This window comes from Palaemon carinicauda, chromosome 21, assembly GCF_036898095.1.
Source record: "Palaemon carinicauda isolate YSFRI2023 chromosome 21, ASM3689809v2, whole genome shotgun sequence".
NCBI classification, from domain to species: domain Eukaryota; kingdom Metazoa; phylum Arthropoda; class Malacostraca; order Decapoda; family Palaemonidae; genus Palaemon; species Palaemon carinicauda.
The window spans coordinates 37,392,600-37,412,755 of record NC_090745.1 but is presented as its reverse complement, the minus strand read 5'-3'; the positions used below and the strand labels follow the sequence as shown (position 1 = coordinate 37,412,755).

Here is a 20,156-nt window from a genome sequence, read left to right as displayed (position 1 = left end):
TATTGGGAACGTCCTAACCCAGAGTTCCTTCTGGAACTCCAGGTCAACTGCCTAGGACGGGTCACACTTCTTCCTTCACACACAAGCTTACGTAGGCCACATGGTTCCTTGTGGAGCAAGGAACTTGTGAGGTGCAGGGACTCCTTTTATCGAGTGCTACTCACTCGGATTCTGAGTCCCCGGGTGAAACCAAAGCCAGTATGGCTGGGGACTTTCCACCCTACCTAAGGGGTAAGTCACCCTGTGTAAATAGCGTGGTTTGTATTTCGGTTACGGAACAAATGACAAATTCGAAGATAATTTGTATTTTTCCTAACCATACAAACCTTAGCTATTTACACACATTTGCCCGCCAGCCCTGTCCCCCAAGACAAATCTTACCTCTAAGTGAAAGTAAGCATTCATCTGTGTGTGAGGGAGGGGAGGGGTAGCTAGCTACCACTCCCCTACCCCCCCCCGCTAACTAGCGCGGGGGTAATACACCCTCGTTAAATTCTAATGGCTCGCCATTTCAGCTGCGCTAAAAGGTAAACCCTGTGTAAATAGCTAAGGTTTGTATGGTTAGGAAAAATACAAATTATCTTCGAATTTGTCATCTTTCCATATCTGTAAGGCAACACCAAGTGACTGCACAAAGCACCACAATCATGTTAGAAAATACAGTGTTGGAACCTACTATATCATAGCCTCTCCCCACAGTATATGCTATACATTGGCATACTGATACAGTATATGGGGTGGCGTGCCGGCCGGCACCCCCCACAGGTAGGTCTCAAGTATACGACTTAAGAACTCTAAGGCGGCAGAACTCTAGTTCCGATGTCTGTGCCGGCCGGCAGTCACTGCCGGCCGGCAGCTACACTAGGTGGCGCCCGGCTGCCGGCCACCACTCCCAGTGGCCAGCAGACAGGGCGAGGTAAAGGCCGGCCGGCAGAGGTAAACAACCCATGCCGGCCGGCAGCCACGCTAGGTAGCGCCCGGCTGCCGGCCGCCACTCATAGCGGCCGGCAGACGAGCGAGGAGACTGGCCGGCAAAGGCATGTAGCCATCGCCGACCGGCAGCAAGAGAACTAGAGAACACCAACTGCCCGGCAGAGTACAACACACAAGAAGAAAACAAAATGGGTGCCGGGCTAAGAGGCTATACTACCTCAATGCCCAACACCCGAAAGAGTGCTGAAAGGAAGGGGAGAATCTAATTCAGGCTTCCTAACCACTGCCCACTGGATCTACAGACAGGAGTGGATGAGGGACCAAGGGAGGACCGGGCAGCACTCAAGGTAACAAGTCCTCTGCCGGCCGGCAGGGAACCAAGTCAGCTCCCCATCCTAACCTGTGCTAGGTATGGATGTAGGAAGGCAGACACTAATGACATTACGGAAAGGACAGAAGGGAAGGGACGAGGGTCCTGTCCAACCTTGCACTGGTTAAAGATCACCCACGGCCAAGAAAGCCCATCTCAGCCTAGGGGGAATCCGGGGAGGGAGGCCGGCAATACTTGCTGCCTCCCTATAACCAATGCAAGGAAGGAATTGCTATTCCAGGGAAGGGGACACACCCCACACCCGGAACAGCAACAAGGACAAGTCTGAAGGGTCACCGAACGAAGGGATCATAGCTACAGAAACCTTCAAGAGTGACCGAAGGAGGCTAAACCTCCTATGTCTGTGTCAGACAGCGAGGGAGACTCTACCCCAAGCCAGATCAACACAGACTCAGACTTAAAACACTGCCGTATTGCCCCTCTCTGAACCAGACTAGCTGGAGCAGGAAGGTACAGTACCACCCCAATATAGTTGTATCGAAAGTTAATTCAGATAAACCACTAGGGTTAAGCCCAAGGCTTAAGCAGAGGGAAAGGGTTTGCGCGCCTCCCCGAAGAGAAGGGAGCAAACGGGGGGAACAAGAAAACATATCAATAGCCTAAGACACCCTAGCCTAGGCACTGGGAGAATCGATTACCTAAATCACCGAAACTCACTCATATACCATCTTGGAAAAAACTCAGCATAAGCTTATATGTATAACGTTGCCTAACGCTTCAATATAATTTAAATAACCACACTTGGAAGACTAAATATCATGTAGGAAGTACAAGGGCCAAACGACTAGGCTACAAGGTCTAGCGTAGGCCAGCCTAGGCAAAACCTTCGCCAAGGCACTATACTACAGCATCATAAAAGTATTCCTAAATAAGCTAAGCAGATAAATTTATTAAAGCGAAAAGGGGGCTGGGAACGTCGCTCTGGCTAACCAAATAAATCCTATCTAGCGAGCGACAGCGTCCAGGACGCCTCCAGCAAGCAACAGCTCTTGTATCAAAGATAACTCTTTTAATTACTTTAAATTTTACCAAGAGCCTACATTTATACATAAAAGAAATGGTACTCAACTTATCGGAAGCAGAAGAAGTTGGAGAAAGCATATTAGCTTGAGTAAATCCAAGATTTTTGGTAGAAACACAGGGAAAACACCGAGTTGTATAGCTATGCAAAAAGGAATACAGATGGCGCCGCGAGCGGCGCAGGGCACGCTTACGAAACGGGGAGGAGAGATGCCTTACGAACGGCTCCCCCCTTTCTTATCGTTTTCGTTTTCTTGCCATTTGACCCCTACAAAGTGTTAACACTGTTCGGGGTACAGATTGCCATGTGGCGTGTCAAGAATACGTCCGCTGATATTTTGCGATATCCCTGATTCTTTTATTAGGGATATTTGCTCCAGGAGTTAGAATTCTGGGTACCTTAAGGTAAATTCTCTGGGAATATCGCCGTAGTTGTAATATACCCTAGGAAGCTACCTTAGAGGAACTTCCATCAGGACGACATGGCTTGAGCCCAAAAAAACTCTGTAACAGTAGTGTATTTCATATAGTAGGGCGAAATAAGCCGCATATGATAGCGAAATTTCTATTTTATTCAAGAAAAAATTCGCGATAATATGAAATAAAGTAAATAATTTACATTAAAATTTGTTGGTTAACAAACATAGACTAAGGACTACATAAGACAAAGGTGTGGAATCTGAAAAGAAAGAACTTGCCATTACACACATAAGTTCCAAGGGAACTATAAAGTCTTTTAAAGTCTCAATACACTTCATGTCGAAATAAACATGTTGCACACGTGTTCAAGTCTGTTACTTCACCTTGTAGAAAAACAGTCTCTCGTGACACTAAGTGGCATTTAAAATCACTATGTATCGCACTAGGGTCAACACAGGCACCCGTTGAGTTAGAGTCCCAAAATAACTCACTGTCCTACGCAGCACTAAGCAGCAGGTTTTAATACACTACCTGCGGCTACCACGAATCTCTTGACTTCGCGCACCTGCTTCTTATAGTGTTTGAAAAACACTCTCGAGGATTTCCAGCCTGCGAAAGATCGAAGGCTTTCGAAATCCATTCCTTGGAAGAAATTTAGGGAAGAGGCAACTTTTCTAGGATCATGACCTGCGGGTGTACTGTTAGGATCCGCTCTGCGAATAAAGTAGGTGATCTTCGCCCTTAGTTATTTAAGTGACAAATCACTTCCCGATGTTTCTCCTTTAAAGAGTTGTCCTCTGCCAAAGTCTGAAGTTATTCAAAGATAGACCTTTAGACTCTCCACTGGGCATAGAGAGACATCTTCCTTCAGAGGGCAGATTCTCCAGGGACCCCACCTCTTAGTAGGGAGTTCATTCTTAGCGAAAAACGTTGGGTCAGGGAAGAGGGTAAGTTCCCGTTTCGGCGTACTGTATCTGGCCCTCTTCTCTAGATAAAGCCACTATTTCACCGACTTGGGCTCCCGAGGCGAGAGCAAAAAGGAAAATCACTTTTTGAGTCAAGTCTTTCAGAGGGCAAGATTCATTGTCCAGGCTAGAGGCAAAATGGAGCACCTTATCAAGAGACCAGGAGATGGGTCTAGGAGGGGGTGCAGGACGGAGTCTAGCACATGCGTTTGGAAGTTTGTTAAAGATTTCGTTGGACAGGTCTATCTGGAAGGCATAAAGTAATGGTCTTGTCAAGGCCGATTTACAAGTGGAAATCGTATTGGCTGCTAAGCCTTGTCCGTGAAGGTGAATGAAGAAGGACAGGCAGAAATCTATGGATATTTCCGTAGGATTCTTTGCCTTGACGAAAGACACCCACTTCTTCCAGGATGACTCATATTGCCTTCTGGTAGACTTTGTTTTGTATTCCTCTAGGAAGTCTAAACATTTCTTCGAGATTCCGAACCTTTTCTTCACGGCCAGGGAGAGAAAATCATGCGATGAAGGTCTTGGATTTTCCTTGATGAAGCAAAGACAGTCGACTTCTGAACCTGCTGGGAGAGAACTGGGTCCAGCAGAGGGATCAGCTTAGGCTGTAGTTCCAGGACCAGAGGGAACCAGTTGCTCCGGGGCCACTTGGGAGCCACTAGGGCTGCTGTTCCCTTGAAGGTTCTCAGCTTGGAGAGGACTTTCAGCAGAAGGTTGGGTGGAGGGAACAGGTAAATCTTGGACCATCTGTTCCAATCCAGGGACATGGCGTCCACCGCTTCCGCTTTGGGGTCCTCGTATGGGGCCACGTATAGAGGAAGTTGGTTGTTGTCGCTCGTCGCGAAGAGGTCGATCTGCAGTTCCGGGACTTGATGGGAGATGAAGGAGAATGAGTCTGCGTCTAGAGACCATTCCGACTCTATGGGGCTTGTCCTCGATAGAGCGTCCGCCGTCACATTGCGGAATCCTTGTAGGTGAACTGCTGAGAGGTGCCATCTCTTCTTGTCCGCTAGGCGGAAGATGGGTAATACTGTAGCACTTGGTTGAGTTGGGGCGATCGTGAGCCCTGACGATTGAGACATCTGACCACAACGACTCCTGTTTCGTCTAAAGTTGATCCTAATTGGTCTATGCTGCTTGACATGAAGCAGCAACTCTCAACGTTTATGCAATCTTATCAGCCCGCGGTCAGCAAAGCGTTGGTTAGTCATGATTCCGATCGTGACGCGATGTCGCACAGGCGGCCTACCTTTACACGTGATGTTGAGCGGGGTGATGGGACTGTTTCTACTAAGACTGCTAGTGCTCATAGAATTTCTATTTCTCTTGACAGCAAACATCAAGCGAGTGAGCGTGACGTCGAGAGTCATCATTTCAGGCGCAACGACAAGCCCCAGGCAGCCGAGCGTGACGTCGAGAGTCTTCATTCCAGGCGCGACGACAAGCGCCAGGCAGCTGAGCGTGACGTCGAGAGGCATCATTCCAGGCGCGACGACAAGCGCCAGGCAACTGAGCACGAAGTCACGCGCCGGGCGCCTGAACATGACGTCGCGCGCCTAGCTAAGCGTGACTTAGAACAAAAAGAACGTGACGTCGTATGTCAAGCATACTATGATGCCAAACGTCAGTCGGATTCAGTACAGCATGCGCACGGACGTGACGCCAAGCGCAATATTATTGAGCGCCAAGTAGACAAACAAACTGAACGACTTGATCGCGCATACCGCGCGGCTGATGCGTGCGCTCGCGAGCGGCGCCTTTCAGAACTAGAAGCGGTTACACCAGCTGGAATTATTTTGGAAGAGGATCAGGATGATCATTCCTCCCTAGATGAGCCATTGGACATTGCCTCAGAGGAGGAAGGAAATAAAACACCACAACATTCTGTTGATCTCAAGAAGATTATTGTTTTTTAAATATTAAACTTAGCCGGTGAATATGTAATAGCTGACGTCTCGGACGGCTCGACAGAAACACAAAAACTCGCGAGATCGCCATGAAGGTTGCGGGTGTGCCCACCAGCGCCAACTATCGGCCAGATACCGCATATACATGTAAACAGCCACAGTTCTTCTCTGTCGGTCTTGTCGACAAGTTGATTCCGTTACTCGCTGTTGACCTGGAGTTTTCGTCATTCTTGGTGAAGTACTTCTTTTTGGTTTTGAGCTTTCGCAGTGACAGGTGTTTTTCTCTTCAATTAAAACTCTTGAACCCTTTTTTGGATAGCGTTTATTGTTGATGACTTTGGATTGTTTTTGGATTTTCTTTGACTTTTCAAAATGGCTGACCCTTCTCCTATCCCTGGACCTAAATTTCGTAAATGTAATGCTAGGGATTGTAACAAACGTCTTCCCAAGGCCTCTCTCGACCCACATACCGTGTGTTCTAATTGCCGGGGTAAAACCTGCCAATTAGGAGATCGGTGTGATGAGTGCGTGGTACTTTCGGAATTCGACTGGCTAGAGTTTGATAAATATTCTCGTAAGCTTGAGAGAGATAGGGTGAGGAGAAGCTCCTCTAGGTCGTTGGATTTTTCCTCCTCCCATGCCCCTGAACCTAATCCTTCCCCTGTAGTAGTTGTTCCTGAACCCTCTACTAGCACTCATGAACCATCCATGCGGGATATGTTGCTTGCCATTCAAGCTTTGGGCGAGAGAGTTGAGTCTTTAGCATCGGACCGTAATCAACTCATGGCGGATGTGAATGTGTTAAAGTGTCAGAGTGCCACATTAGAAAATCGTGGGGATAAAGTGATTAGTGCGCAAAGTGTTTTTAGTGTTGCGACCGAGGGTTCGTCTGTTCGTGCTTGTCGTTCTCCTAGTCCGAGACCTCTTTCAGGCTCCCATGCACCAGGGAGAAGTAATGTCGTAGGACTTATGGGGACGAGAGGCTTTAACCAACGAACAGACGTTCCCTCTATGGTATCGGGCGTGTCTCGTCAAGACCGCCCCTACCATAAGACGAGCGAGGCTGTTTTCTCCTCGTCATCCGAAGGCTTCTCGCGAAAGAAACCTTGGAGCAAAGTTTCTAGACCCTTAAAGCGAAAGTCAGTCCCTTCAGGACAGGTCCAGCGTCCTGGCTGTAGCCATTGGGACAGCTCTGACCCTGTGCAGTCATCGGAAGACTGCTCGCCGCTTAAACGAAAGCGTAACACGGGCTCCGAGAGTCTCAGTAAAGGCAATGTTTTGCCGTCACAGACGTTACCATCGTCTCGGCCCGTACCGACTCCCGTTGATCCTAAATGGGTTGTCCTGCAGGATATGCAGAATAAGCTTGCCTCCCTTATGGAGGAGTATACCGTTGAGCAGGTTCACGATGATCCTCGCCGTTACGCTGATCGAGATCCTGGCCATCAGCCGCCCAAACGAGCCTTTACTCGTCCTGTTGACGTTACGAAACGTGATGTCGGTAGTTTGTCACGTCAGTCACGTGACTTGGAGCCTCACTCGATGCAGTCCCGTGTTGACTTTCAGCCGCTGCCGCAGTCTCGTGTTGACGTTCAGCCGCTGCCGCAAGCTCGTGTTGACGTTCAGGACGTTCGCCAACCAGCTCAGTTGCCTTGTTTTGACGTTGAGCGTCAAGCACCGCAGTCAAGGGTTGTTTTAACTGCTCAATCTAGGCAGTCAAGGCAGTCTCGACTTGACGTCGAGCGTCCTCCCGCTCCTGTTGTTGTTGCTGGTCAGTCCTTTCAGCAGTTTCATGACGTAGCTTCCTTGACTGCTACTGATGCTCCTTTGCGTGTGGACTTTGCTTGTCAAGCATTGCCACCGCGGCAGGTCTCTCCCTTGCTTGAGACTCATCAATTGTCGGACGAGGTTCCTTCAGATGAGGATGTTGCTGATCCTCCACCTACTGATAATCCTTTGGATGTTTTGTCAGACGTTGAATAGCCTAAGGCTGCGCAACCTTCTATGGATTTTAAGAAAATCATGATGATTTTTAAGAATCTTTTCCCAGACCATTTTGTTACTGCTGCTCCTCGTTCGCCTCCGTCAGAGTTTGCGCTAGGCTTAGCTGCTGCCAAGCCTTCTTTTACTAAGCTAGTGCTCTCTCGCTCTTCTAAGAGGGCTTTACGTCTACTAGGCGACTGGTTGGTTACCAGGAGGAGTTTGGGGAAGACGGCCTTTGCCTTCCCTCCTTTTAAACTAGCTTCTAGAGCGAGCGTCTGGTATGACACGGGAGAAGTTCTCGGCTTGGGAGTCCCTGCCTCTGCCCATGGTGACTTCTCAAGCCTCGTAGACTCTCCCCGTCGCCTGGCCATGAGACGCTCTAAAATTTGTTGGTCCTCCTCGGACCTTGACCATCTCCTTAAAGGGGTTTACAGGGCCTTCGAAGTTTTTAACTTTTTAGATTGGTCTCTAGGAGCATTAAGCAGGAAGATCTCGTCTGCCGACCAGGATGTTTCCGTGCTTATTATGTCTTGTATGGACAAAGCCATCCGCGATGGCTCCGATGAGCTCGCCGCCACCTTTACGTCTGGAGTCCTGAAGAAGAGGGAAACCCTTTGCTCTTTCCTTTCAGCAGGAGTTACTCCCTGTCAAAGATCGGAGCTTCTCTTTGCCCCCTTATCGGCTGCCTTGTTTCCTCAACAGCTGATCAAGGACATTGCTGCTTCGCTTGTACAGAAGGATACACATGACCTGATGGCTACTTCTGCTCGCAAGGTAGCTCCTTCTTCATCTTTTGTTGTGAGGCCCAGAATCGATACTCCTGCGTCTAGGTTTATCCCGCCTTTTCGTGGCAGAGCCCCCAGCAGGGGAGGCGCTCGTGCCGACGGAAAGAGAGGCAAGAGGAGAGGATCCAAGTCCTCCCGTGGCAGAGTCTGACTGCCCACGTCCTCAGACAGCGGTAGGGGCCAGACTGAACAACTTCTGGCAGGCCTGGGAGAAGAGGGGTGCAGACCAAGAGTCTGTGTTGTTGCTCAAGGAGGGGTACAAAATACCTTTTGTACGCAGACCTCCTCTAGTAACAGTTCCTCTAGACCTCTCTCCCAGGTATCGAGAGGAGTCAAGGAGACAAGCTCTACATCAGCAGGTGTCTCTGTTGCTAGAGAAGGGAGCGGTGGTGAAAGTCTCGGACCTTCAATCACCGGGATTTTACAACCGTCTCTTCCTAGTCCCAAAGCATACGGGAGGTTGGAGGCCAGTGCTGGACGTCAGTGCGCTCAACGTTTTTGTTACAAAAACAAAATTTACGATGGAGACCACGAAGTCCGTCCTAGCAGCGGTCAGAGAGGGAGACTGGATGGTCTCTCTCGACCTGCAGGATGCGTACTTCCACATTCCTATTCACCCAGATTCTCAACCGTATCTGAGGTTTGTTTACAGGAATGTGGTGTACCAGTTTCGAGCACTGGGCTTCGGCCTCAGCCCTGCTCCTCTCGTGTTTACGAGGCTCATGAGGAATGTGGCAAAATTCCTTCATTTATCGGGAATTCGAGCCTCCCTGTACTTGGACGACTGGCTTCTCAGAGCATCGTCCCGTCATCGCTGTCTACAGGACCTTCACTGGACGTTGGGTCTGGCAAAGGAGTTGGGACTGTTGGTAAACTTAGAAAAGTCTCAACTGATTCCATCCCAGACGATTCTCTATTTGGGGATGGAGATTCGCAGTCTAGTTTTTCGGGCTTTTCCGTCTGCCACCCGAATAGAGCAAGCCCTGCTCAAAGTCCGACTCATGCTGAAAAAAGACCGTTGTTCAGTAAGAGGTTGGATGAGCCTCGTAGGGACTCTGTCATCCCTGGAGCAGTTTGTCTCGCTAGGGAGACTTCACCTTCGCCCTCTCCAGTTCCATCTAGACTCACACTGGAACAAGAGCAAGACTTTAGAAGCTGTGTCAATCCCGGTCTCCGAGCCAGTAAAAGCATGCCTGAACTGGTGGGACAGCAACATAAGTCTGAGAGAGGGTCTGTCCCTGGCAGTCAAGAACCCAAACCACGTGTTGTTCTCAGACGCGTCGGATTTGGGTTGGGGAGCGACTCTGGACGGTCGGGAATGTTCGGGTCTTTGGACGTCGGATCAGAAGAGCATGCACATCAACGGCAAGGAGCTGTTAGCGGTTCACTTGGCCTTGATAAGTTTCGAGAGCATTCTTCGAAACAAAGTGGTAGAGGTCAATTCAGACAACACCACAGCATTGGCGTACATCTCCAAGCAAGGAGGCACTCACTCCCACACACTGTTCGTCATCGCAAGGGACCTCCTCATCTGGTCAAAAAATCGAGGCATCTCCCTGTTGACAAGATTCATCCAGGGGGACTTGAACGTCTTGGCAGACTGTCTCAGTCGGAGAGGTCAGGTGATCCCCACGGAATGGACCCTCCACAAGGACGTGTGCAAGAGTCTTTGGGTGACTTGGGGTCAACCCTCCATAGACCTCTTTGCCACCTCGTTGACCAAAAGGCTCCCGACCTATTGCTCGCCAGTCCCAGATCCAGAGGCGACCCACATAGATGCGTTTCTACTGGACTGGTCTCACCTGGACGCGTACGCATTCCCACCGTTCAAGATCGTCAACAAGGTACTGCAGAAGTTCGCCTCTCACGAAGGGACAAGGTTGACGTTGGTTGCTCCCCTCTGGCCCGCGAGAGAGTGGTTCACAGAGGTACTTCAATGGCTGGTAGACGTTCCAAGGAGTCTTCCTCTAAGGATGGATCTCTTACGGCAGCCCCACGTAAGGGATCTTCATCAAAGCCTCCCCGCGCTTCGTCTGACTGCCTTCAGACTATCGAAAGACTCTCAAGAGCTCGAGGCTTTTCGAAGGAGGCAGCCAGAGCGATTGCGAGAGCTAGGAGAGCTTCTACCATCAAAGTATACCAGTCGAAGTGGGAAGTCTTTAGAGACTGATGCAAGTCATCATCCATTTCCTCTTCCAGTACCTCTGTAGCCCAAATAGCAGACTTTCTCCTACATCTGAGAAATGTTCGCTCCCTCTCAGCGCCCACTATTAAGGGCTACAGGAGCATGTTGGCGTCTGTATTCAGACATAGAGGCTTAGATCTTTCCAATAATAAAGATCTCCAAGATCTCCTTAAGTCTTTCGAGACCTCTAAGGAGCGTCGTATGGCAACTCCTGGATGGAACTTAGACGTGGTCCTAAGGTTCCTAATGTCCGACAGGTTTGAGCCATTACATTCAGCCTCCCTGAAGGATCTCACCCTCAAGACGCTTTTCTTAGTGTGCTTGGCTTCGGCTAAAAGGGTCAGTGAGATCCATGCCTTCAGTAGGAACATCGGCTTTTCCACAGATAAAGCCACATGTTCACTTCAGCTTGGTTTCTTGGCCAAAAATGAACTGCCTTCTCGTCCTTGGCCTAAGTCATTTGATATACCTTGCCTATCAGAGATCGTAGGCAACGAGCTTGAAAGAGTACTGTGTCCAGTTAGAGCTCTTAAGTTTTATTTAGCTCGTACCAAATCCTTACGAGGTGGATCTGAGGCCTTGTGGTGCTCAGTTAAGAAGCCATCATTGCCTATGTCTAAAAATGCTTTGTCGTATTTTATTAGATTTTTAATCCGAGAGGCTCATTCTCACTTGAGTGAAAAAGACCGTTGCTTGCTTAAGGTTAAGACGCACGAAGTAAGAGCTATAGCAACTTCCGTGGCCTTTAAGCAAAACAGATCTCTGCGAAGTATTATGGACGCGACCTTTTGGAGAAGCAAGTCGGTATTCGCTTCATTTTACTTAAAAGATGTCCAGACTCTTTATGAGGACTGCTACACACTGGGTCCATACGTTGCAGCGAGTGCAGTAGTGGGTGAGGGTTCTACCACTACATTCCCTTAATTCCAATATCCTTTTAATCTTTCTCTTGAAATGTTTTTAATCTTGTTTTAGGTTGTACGGAAGGCTAAGAAGCCTTTCGCATCCTGTTTGATTTGGCGGGTGGTCAAATGTCATTTCTTGAGAGCGCCCAGATTAAGGGTTTTCATGAGGTCCTGTTGTATGGGTTGTCGCCCTGGATTCTTCAGCTCCTGGGAGTCTTTCAGCATCCTGAGAGGATGGCTGGGCTTCGTGAGGAAAGCGGACTAACAAGGCAGAGTAATCGTCAGAGTCAGCTTCCTTACCAGGTACCTATATTTATTTGGGTTTTGTTATGATATAACTGTCAAAAACTCTAAGCATATACGCCTATATTGTATTAATACTAGTCTCTACCCACCACCATGGGTGTGAATCAGCTATTATATATTCACCGGCTAAGTTTAATATTTAAAAATATTTTGATTATAAAATAAATTTTTGAATATACTTACCCGGTGAATATATAAATTATAGGCCCTCCCTTCCTCCCCGATAGAGACCCAGCGGAATGAGAAGAACTGAGGCTGTTTACATGTATATGCGGTATCTGGCCGATAGTCGGCGCTGGTGGGCACACCCGCAACCTTCATGGCGATCACTCGCGAGTTTTTGTGTTTCTGTCGAGCCGTCCGAGACGTCAGCTATTATATATTCACCGGGTAAGTATATTCAAAAATTTATTTTATAATCAAAATATAATTTTTCAGAATTATTTCCTGACAGTTTTACTCCTGTAGCCCCTCGCTCTCCTCCATCGGAGTTTACCGTGGGATTACTGTATCATCAAAAGCGTCAAGGTTTAGTAAGATGGTTCTCTCCCGCTCTTCTAAAAGAGCATTAAAGGTGATGGAGAATTGGATAAAGTTTCAGGAAAGACAAACTTCTCTTTTCCTCCAGCCAAGTTAGCCTCCAAGTCTAGCGTATGGTATGAAACAGGAGGTGTCCTAGGCTTGGGAGTTCTTGCCTCTGCTCAGGGCGACTTCTCGAGTTTAGTAGACTTCTCGCCGCTTAGCTATGAGAAGAACGAAGATTTTATGGTCTATGACTGAGTTTGACCATCTTCTCAAGGGCATATATAGAGCTTTTGAAGTTTTCAACTTCCTTGACTGGTCTCTGGGTACCTTGGGAAAGAAAGTTTCTGCTTGAGACTTCTAACTTTATCCATATAATGTCCTGCATGGACAAAGCTGTAAGAGATGGCTCAAATGAATTGGCAGCCCTATTCACAGCCGGAGTTGTTAAGAAAAGAGAAACTATGTGCTCTTTTCTCTCCTTGGGAGTCACTCCGTTCCAAAGGTCAGAGTTGCTTTATGATCCTCTTTCTCCTTCTCTTTTCCCTCAGGAACTAGTAAAGGAGGTGGCTGCTGCCCTTACTCAAAAGGCTACTCACGACCTGGTCTCTAAATCAGCAAGGAAGGTTCTTCCAACGTCTTTCTCCGACCGTGGGTTCAAGGAGGATCCTACCTTCCCTCAAACAACAAAGTTTTTTCGTGGAAGGACAGTCGGTAGAGGCAGCTTCAGATCCGATAGTAGAAAGGCTAGAACAAGGAGAGGTTCTAGGTCAGGCAGAAGCAGAATCTGACTGCCTTCACCTTCAGACAGCAGTGGCGGCCAGGCTAAGCAATTTTTGGCAGGCCTGGGAGAAAAGGGGAGCGGACCCATGGTCCTTCAAGAGAACAGCAGCAGCCCGTCCTCGTGTGCCAGCACTTTTCGTTAGCACAGGAAGAACTAAGAGGAGGGTCAACAAGAACACCATCTCTGCATGGATTCGCAGGGTCATTGACCTGGCTCTGAATCCAGACCCTCCTCCGTCACGGCGCCCCAGAACACATGATGTCGGGCATAGCTACGTCCCCAGCCTTCAAAAGAAATTTTTCAGTGTCGCAGGTTCTTCAAACTGGGGTGTGGAAACGACAGACCACGTTCACATCCCACTACCTGCAAGACGTGACCCATAGGAGACTCGATACTTTTACTATCGGTCCTGTGGTGGCTACACAACAGCTGGTTTAAAACCTCAAGCTCCTTATTGGACAAGTAGCAGAAGGTTGAGGGCATTGTTACCCAGTTTTAGTCTGCATGAATGAAAAGGTTTGACTGGCCCTTATTCTTTTCTTCATCATCCCCTCTCTGGGGAAAGCAGCATCCTGGGTTCTCTGCATAGCTGACCTCAAACCATTGCAGGTAAACCATGCTTCCTTGTGTTCCTAGTATTAAGATTAATACTGTTACGTCCCCATACCCTGACGAGGTGGTATTGGGAAAGTCCTAGTGTACAAGTTTTCCATCTAAAGAACTTCGGAACAACTTTCTAGGATGAGTCACACTTCTACATACCTTCACACACAGCTTGCGTAGGCCGTGAACCTTGCGTAGCAAGGTTTTGGCGAGGTGCAGGGGCTCCCTATTTCTTGAGTGCTAACACACTCAGATAAGGAGCCCCCGGGCAAAGCCAAAAAGCGTGACAAGCTGGGACGTCCACCCTTCCTAATGGGTGAGTCACCCCTATTAAATAGCGTGGTTTGTATTCCAGTTACAGAACAAATGTCAAATTCATAGCTAATTTGTATTTTACCTAACTATACAAACCTTAGCTATTTAACCAAACTTACCCACCAGCCCTATCCCCCCCTGAAGTCCTACCTCCAAGCAAAGTGAGGTCAAGCACAGGTGTGTGAAGGGGGTGTGTAACAAGCTACCCCACCTACCCCCACTAACTAGCAGTGTGGGTAGTAAACCCTCGTTGAAGATTAATGGCTCATCATTTCAGCTACGCCGAAAGTAATACCCCTATTAAATAGCTAAGGTTTGTATAGTTAGGATAAATACAAATTATCTACGAATTTGCCATTTTAGGTATATTGAATGGTTTAAATGTATTTGGCTGTACTGTACAGTATTTCATTGTGGTTATATTGTAGCTTTATTATAAAATTTAATGTGGTGTTTTTGTAGAGTTTGGAATGAATTACAGTAGGTGATTTACATGTAAAATGTGACTGGTAAAACAAAATTTTCACAAAACGAAAGTCACTCCAGAATGAATTAATTTTGTGTTGTGAGTTATTACTGTACCTTTTTTGGGCTCAAGCCATGTCGTCCTGATGGAAGTTCCTCTAAGGTAGCTTCCTAGGGTATATTACAACTACGGCGATATTCCCAGAGAATTTACCTTAAGGTACCCAGAATTCTAACTCCTGGAGCGAATATCCCTAATAAAAGAGCCAGGGATGTCGTATAAATCAGAGGACGTATTCTTGACACGCCACATGGCAATCTGTACCCCGAACAGAGTTAACACTTCGTAGGGGTCAAATGGCAAGAAAACGAAAACGAGAAAGAAAAGGGGAGAGCCGTTCGTAAGGCCCTCTCTTCTCCCGTTTCGTAAGCGTGCCCTGCGCCGATTCTGGCGCCATCTCCATTCCTTTTTGCGTAGCTATACAACTCGGTGTTTTTTCCCTGTGTTTCTACCAAAATCTTGGATTTACTCTTTAATTATGCTTTCTCCAACTTCTTCTGCTTCGGATAAGTTGAGTACTATTTCTTTTATGTATAAATGTAGGCTCTTGATTAAAATTAAAGTAATTAAAAGAGTTATCTTTGATACAAGAGCTGTTGCCTGCTGGAGGCGTCCTGGACGCTGTCGCTCGCTAGAATAGGATTTATTTGGTTGGCAGAGCGACGTTCCCAGCCCCTTTCGCTTTAATAATTAGCTGCTTAGCTTATTTAGGAATTCTGTTATGATGCTATAGTATAGCGCCTGGCGAAAGTTTTGCCTAGGCTGACCGACACTAGTCTTCGTAGCCTAGTTGTTGGCCCTTGTACTTCCTGCATGATAATTAGTCTTCCAAGTGTGATTTTATACTGTTTAAAGCGTTAGGCAACGTTATACATATAAGCTTTTTTTCGAGTATTTTCCAAGATAGTATTGGAGTGAGTTTCGGTGATTTAGGTAATCGATTCTCTTAGTGCCTAGGCTAGGTTGTCTTAGGCTATTAAAATATTGTCTGTTTCCCCGTTTGCTCCCTTCTCTTCGGGGAAGGAGCAAACCCTTTCCCTCTGCTTAAGCCTTAGGCTTAACTCTAGTGGTTTGTTTGAATTAATTTTCAAATATAACTATGCTGGAGTAGTACTGTACCTTCCTGCTCCAACTGGTTTGGTTCAGAGAAGGACAGTACAGCAGTGTATTAGTCTGAGTCCGTGTTGGTCTAGCGTGGGGCAGAGTCTCCCTTGCTGCCTGACACGGGCATAGGAGGTTTATCCTCCTTGGATCACCTTGGAGGGTTTCTGTAGTTATGATCCCTTCGCTCGGTGACCCCTCAGACTTGTCCTCTTTGCTGTTCCGGGTTCGGGATATGTTCCCTTTCCGGATTAGCAATTCCTTCCTTGCCTTGGTTTTAGGGAGGCAGCCAGTAGTGCCGACCTCCCTCCCTGGATTTTCCCTGGCTGAGATGGGCTTTCTTAGTTGGGGATGATCCTTAACCAAGGCAAGGTTGGACAGGACCCTCTGTCCTTCCCTTCTGTTTTTTCCGTTTTCCTTTGTGTCAGCCGTCTCACATCCGTACCTAGCCTAGGTTAGGATGGGGAGCTGACGTGGTCCCCTGTCGGCCGGCAGAGTGTGCCGACCGGCAGAGGCCCTATCCCTTGAGTGCTGCCCGGTCCTTCCTTGGTCCCTCAACCGCTGCCGTCTGTAGATTCAGTAAGCAGTGGTTAGGAAGCCTGACTTAGTGTCTCCCCTTCCTCTCTGCACTCTTTCGGGTTTCGGGCGCGGAGGTACATAGCCTCTTAGCCCGGCACCCATTCTGTTGTCTTCTTATGTGTTGTCCTTGCCGTCTGCCGGCCTAGTGGCCGGCCGTCGGTAGGGGGGTGTTCGCTAGTTCTCTTGCTGTCGGTCGGCGGTGGTTATATGCCTTTGCTGGCCGGTCTCCTTGCTCACCTGCCGGCCGCTATGAGTGGCGGCCGGCAGCCGGGCGCTACCTGGTGTGGATGCCAGCCGGCAGGGTTTACTCACCGCTGCCGGCCGGCCTGCTAGCTACATCGCTCGGTTGGCCGGCCACTAAGAGTGATGGCCGGCAGCTGGGTGCCAACCGGGTAGCTACGGACCGGCAACCACTGCCGGCCGGTTCAGGCATAGGAACTGGAGTTCTCCCCCGTCTGGGTGATCCTAAGTTGCATACTTGAGACCTACCTTTGGAAAAGGGGGGGGGGGTACTGACCGGCAAGAGCCGGCCGGCACACCACCCTCATGTACTGTATCAGTTCTTCCCTGTATGGTGTATTCTACCAGGGGAGACCATGATATAGTAGGTTACAACACTGTCTTTTCTAACTTACTTGTGTTGCCTTGTGCAGTCACTTGCTGTTGCCCTACAGGGATGAAAAGAGAATTCTTTTCATCTTTAGCCAGAATGGTAAAATCTTACCTTAGGTGTGAGCTACACCTAATTTCCCTCGGGAAATATGATCTTTGGTTATTCTAGCAAAGACTAACCATTTGATTTTAATGGCTGGTGGGCTTCCACAGGTGATTGTGTGGGATTCACAAGTATGTGTCTTTCCCTTATTCTTTGTGGTCTTGCACGACCCGTTGCTGTTGGCCTTACAGATAAGAAAGTGAGTTCTTTCTTGTCTACTTTCCGGTATTTTAAAATCATTCCTTAGGCGGGAGCTACACCTATTTCCTTTGGAAATTTTCCATTGGTTAATCTGGCATAGATTAACCATACGATTTTATTATCTGGAAGGCTACAACAATTGGTTGTGCGGGAAATACAAAGATGTGTCTTTCCTTTCCGATTTGTTATGCTACTGTGCATATCCAGTGATACGTAGTTCACTTGATACTCATGGAAATTTCTTCTCTTTACAGGAGGACCATCCGTAGTGCGGATGTGTTTTCTGCAACGTCCGCAGTAGGACTTCTGCGGACATGGTTTTGAAGGAGGCGTGTGGCATGCGCTGTCTCCATGGATGTTCTCCGGTATTGGGTCCCTCAGGTATGTTTCGTATGCACTAACCTATTTATTGAGGCTTTTGCTTTTCGCTTCGCTCAAAATCCGTTTTTGTCTCCCCTAGAACGGTGGATTCAAGGGATATAGCTAGGTAGAAGCTTCGTACCTGGGTGAGGGGCTTTCAGAAGATCACCTCTGGACCTTATCTTCCAAGTGAGAAGATGAGGGCTTCCTTTTCCCTAGGGCATCAACTGTTACAGTGATTCCCCAGCCTCAAGAGGAGGTCCCCCTAATTCAGATCCCGGTAGATGCTGAAGTCCCAGTCGCCTTGCTTAGCATCCAGTTGGACGACAGGATGTCAGACGTGTCCGAACGTCTGGAGGAAGACCTCCTGGCAGAAGGCCAGGATGAAGTTCGAGCTCCGGACAAGGTAGCGGAAGAGGCCGAGAGATGTCGGCTGCTCCGGTTCAGGTCCTTGAACCTGCTCCCTCAACATCGTCTGCTCTCGCAGTAGAACAGGCCCTCCCTCCATTGTTGGCTTGATCCAACAAAGGCAGAGGGAGAAGAATGGGAAGGCAGCTGCATTGTAACTGCAGGGGCATATCCGGACTGCTATGTCCGGTTGAGGGAGGTACCAGCTTCAAAGGAAGAGACAGAGCCGGAGGAGGTCGTAGTGATAGACCATGCTAGGCTCATGCTTTGCTTTCATCTTCGATGAAAGAGAGGGGCTTCATGAACTCAAAGGTAGCTGTATTTGAGTAAGAGGCTCCCTTCCTTTGTGTCCTCTCCTGCCAGAGCCTTCCCCCTTTTCGCTGAAAGGGTTTGCGGCGGTTTTGAAAACAGTCGAGGCTGGCAAGCCTTTCCCCTCCCTGGTGGAGTGTAAACCCTTGTTGCTGGCCTTTAGAAAGGAAGATTAAGTAAGAAAAACAAGGACTGGAAGGACGTCCATCTTACCTTCTCAGTCCAGATGTGGGAGGCGGATTTTGCCGGATGCCGGTTCGGCGAGATCCTCTCTAAGCTGTCTGGCTTTCTTTTGCGGAGAGAACTCGAGACAAAAGAAAGACTGGCTGCCTCTTTGTCTCTTCAGTCCACTTTTGAGACGATGACAAGTGTCCCTAAGGTCCATGAAATGTTCATGGTTGTGATTAAGACTCATCTGGCCACTGTGACGAAGGATCTTTACAGCTCCGTCAGGGCGAAGAGAGCCTGTAGGGAGTTCGTGTTCGCCCGGGCTACGATGAGGCACGAGCCAAGGAAACTAATCTCCTCCAACAGTTGGGACAAAGACCTTTTCCCTAGTGAATCGGTCAAAGAGGTTGATAGGGCCGCCACGGAGGATAGAAATCTTCTCCAGGAGTGGGGCCTGTCTACCAAGAGAAATTCTTCCCCGGATGGGGTCCCCAACCTTTGAGGAAGACTAAAAGGATTAGGATACTTTCTCGGCCAGCTAAGTCAAGTAGACAACAGCAGCAACGGCATTTGCTGATGCCCTCAGTGCCCCAGATGGTGGCAAAAACCCCGACCACACTTCAGTAGGTTCCCCAATCCGTGTCGACACAGTCTCCGGCATTCAACCCATCGTTCGAGGGTCAGTCAACTTCCTGTCGGGCAAGCCTAGAGGAGCAGCCAGAAGTTCGTCTAGGCGCCCCTCAAGGAGAAGGGGTTTCATGGGTGGTCGCGGTCAGAGAGGCAAGACCTCAGGACAACAGTCCGAGCGAGATGATATTGGTAGGAGGGAGTCTCCAACGCTTTCGGGATCGGTGGACCTTCGATCCCTGGGTCCACAGCCTACTCAAGAAGGGACTGGGCTGGAGCTGGTACAGCACTCCATCCCCATACCCTCGGGGTTTTTCCGACACTCCACCCCCGTTCTGGAGGAGTTCATTCAAGAACTGTTAGAGGAAAAGTGATCCGAAGGGTAAAGTCCATCTAATTCCAAGGGAGGCTGTTTTGTGTTCCCAAGAAGGACTCGGAAAACTCGGAGTCATTCTGGACTTGTCGCCACTTAACAAGTTCATAGCGAACTACAGGTTCAAGATGCTAACAATGCAACACATAAGGACCTTACTGCCCAAGAGGGCATTTACCGCCTCCATAGTTTTGTCAGACGCCTATTGGCACGTTCCAATCTATTGTCGATTCTCCTCCTACCTAAGGTTCAGGCTACAACGAAGACTATACGCCTTCAGAGCCATGCCTCTCGGGCTAAAAATAGCCCCAAGGATTTTCACGAAGCTTGCGAACGTAGTTCTCAGTCAATTACGCCTAAAGGGAATTCAGGTAGTAGCCTACCTGGATTTTTGGCTGGTGTGGGCAGCATCCAGGACAGAATGCTTGCAAGCTTCCCTGTATGTGATCCATTTCCTAGATAATCTAGGCTTCAAGATCAACAGAAAAAGTCTCAACTTTCTCCATCTCTAAGTTCCGGTGGGTGTGAATCCACTGGGACCTAATGTCACACCGTTTTCTCCGTCATGGCGGAGAAAAGAAAGGAGATAGCTGGTTCTGTCAAGAGACTTCTAGATTCCGTATGGATATCAGATGCGAACTGGAGAGTGTACTGGGGTCTCTCCAGTTTACTTCGGTGACAGACCCGGTGCTAAGAGCACAGCTAAAGGATGCAACCGGAGATTGGAGTAGTTATGCATCAGATGCGCGAAGAGAT

The 20,156-nt window shown here is 48.5% G+C and overlaps 2 protein-coding genes across 2 annotated transcripts in view; both read left to right on the top strand.

Moving 5' to 3' along the window:
* Positions 1–20,156, top strand: part of LOC137615270 (protein mono-ADP-ribosyltransferase PARP3-like) — a 352,885-nt gene that overhangs the window by 35,621 nt on the left and 297,108 nt on the right. The gene's annotated exons all lie outside the window — the stretch shown is intronic.
* LOC137614838 (M protein, serotype 2.1-like) lies at positions 4,968–5,654 on the top strand. The gene has a single exon (XM_068344498.1). It carries the CDS (start codon positions 4,968–4,970, stop codon positions 5,652–5,654), a length of 687 nt encoding a protein of 228 aa, XP_068200599.1.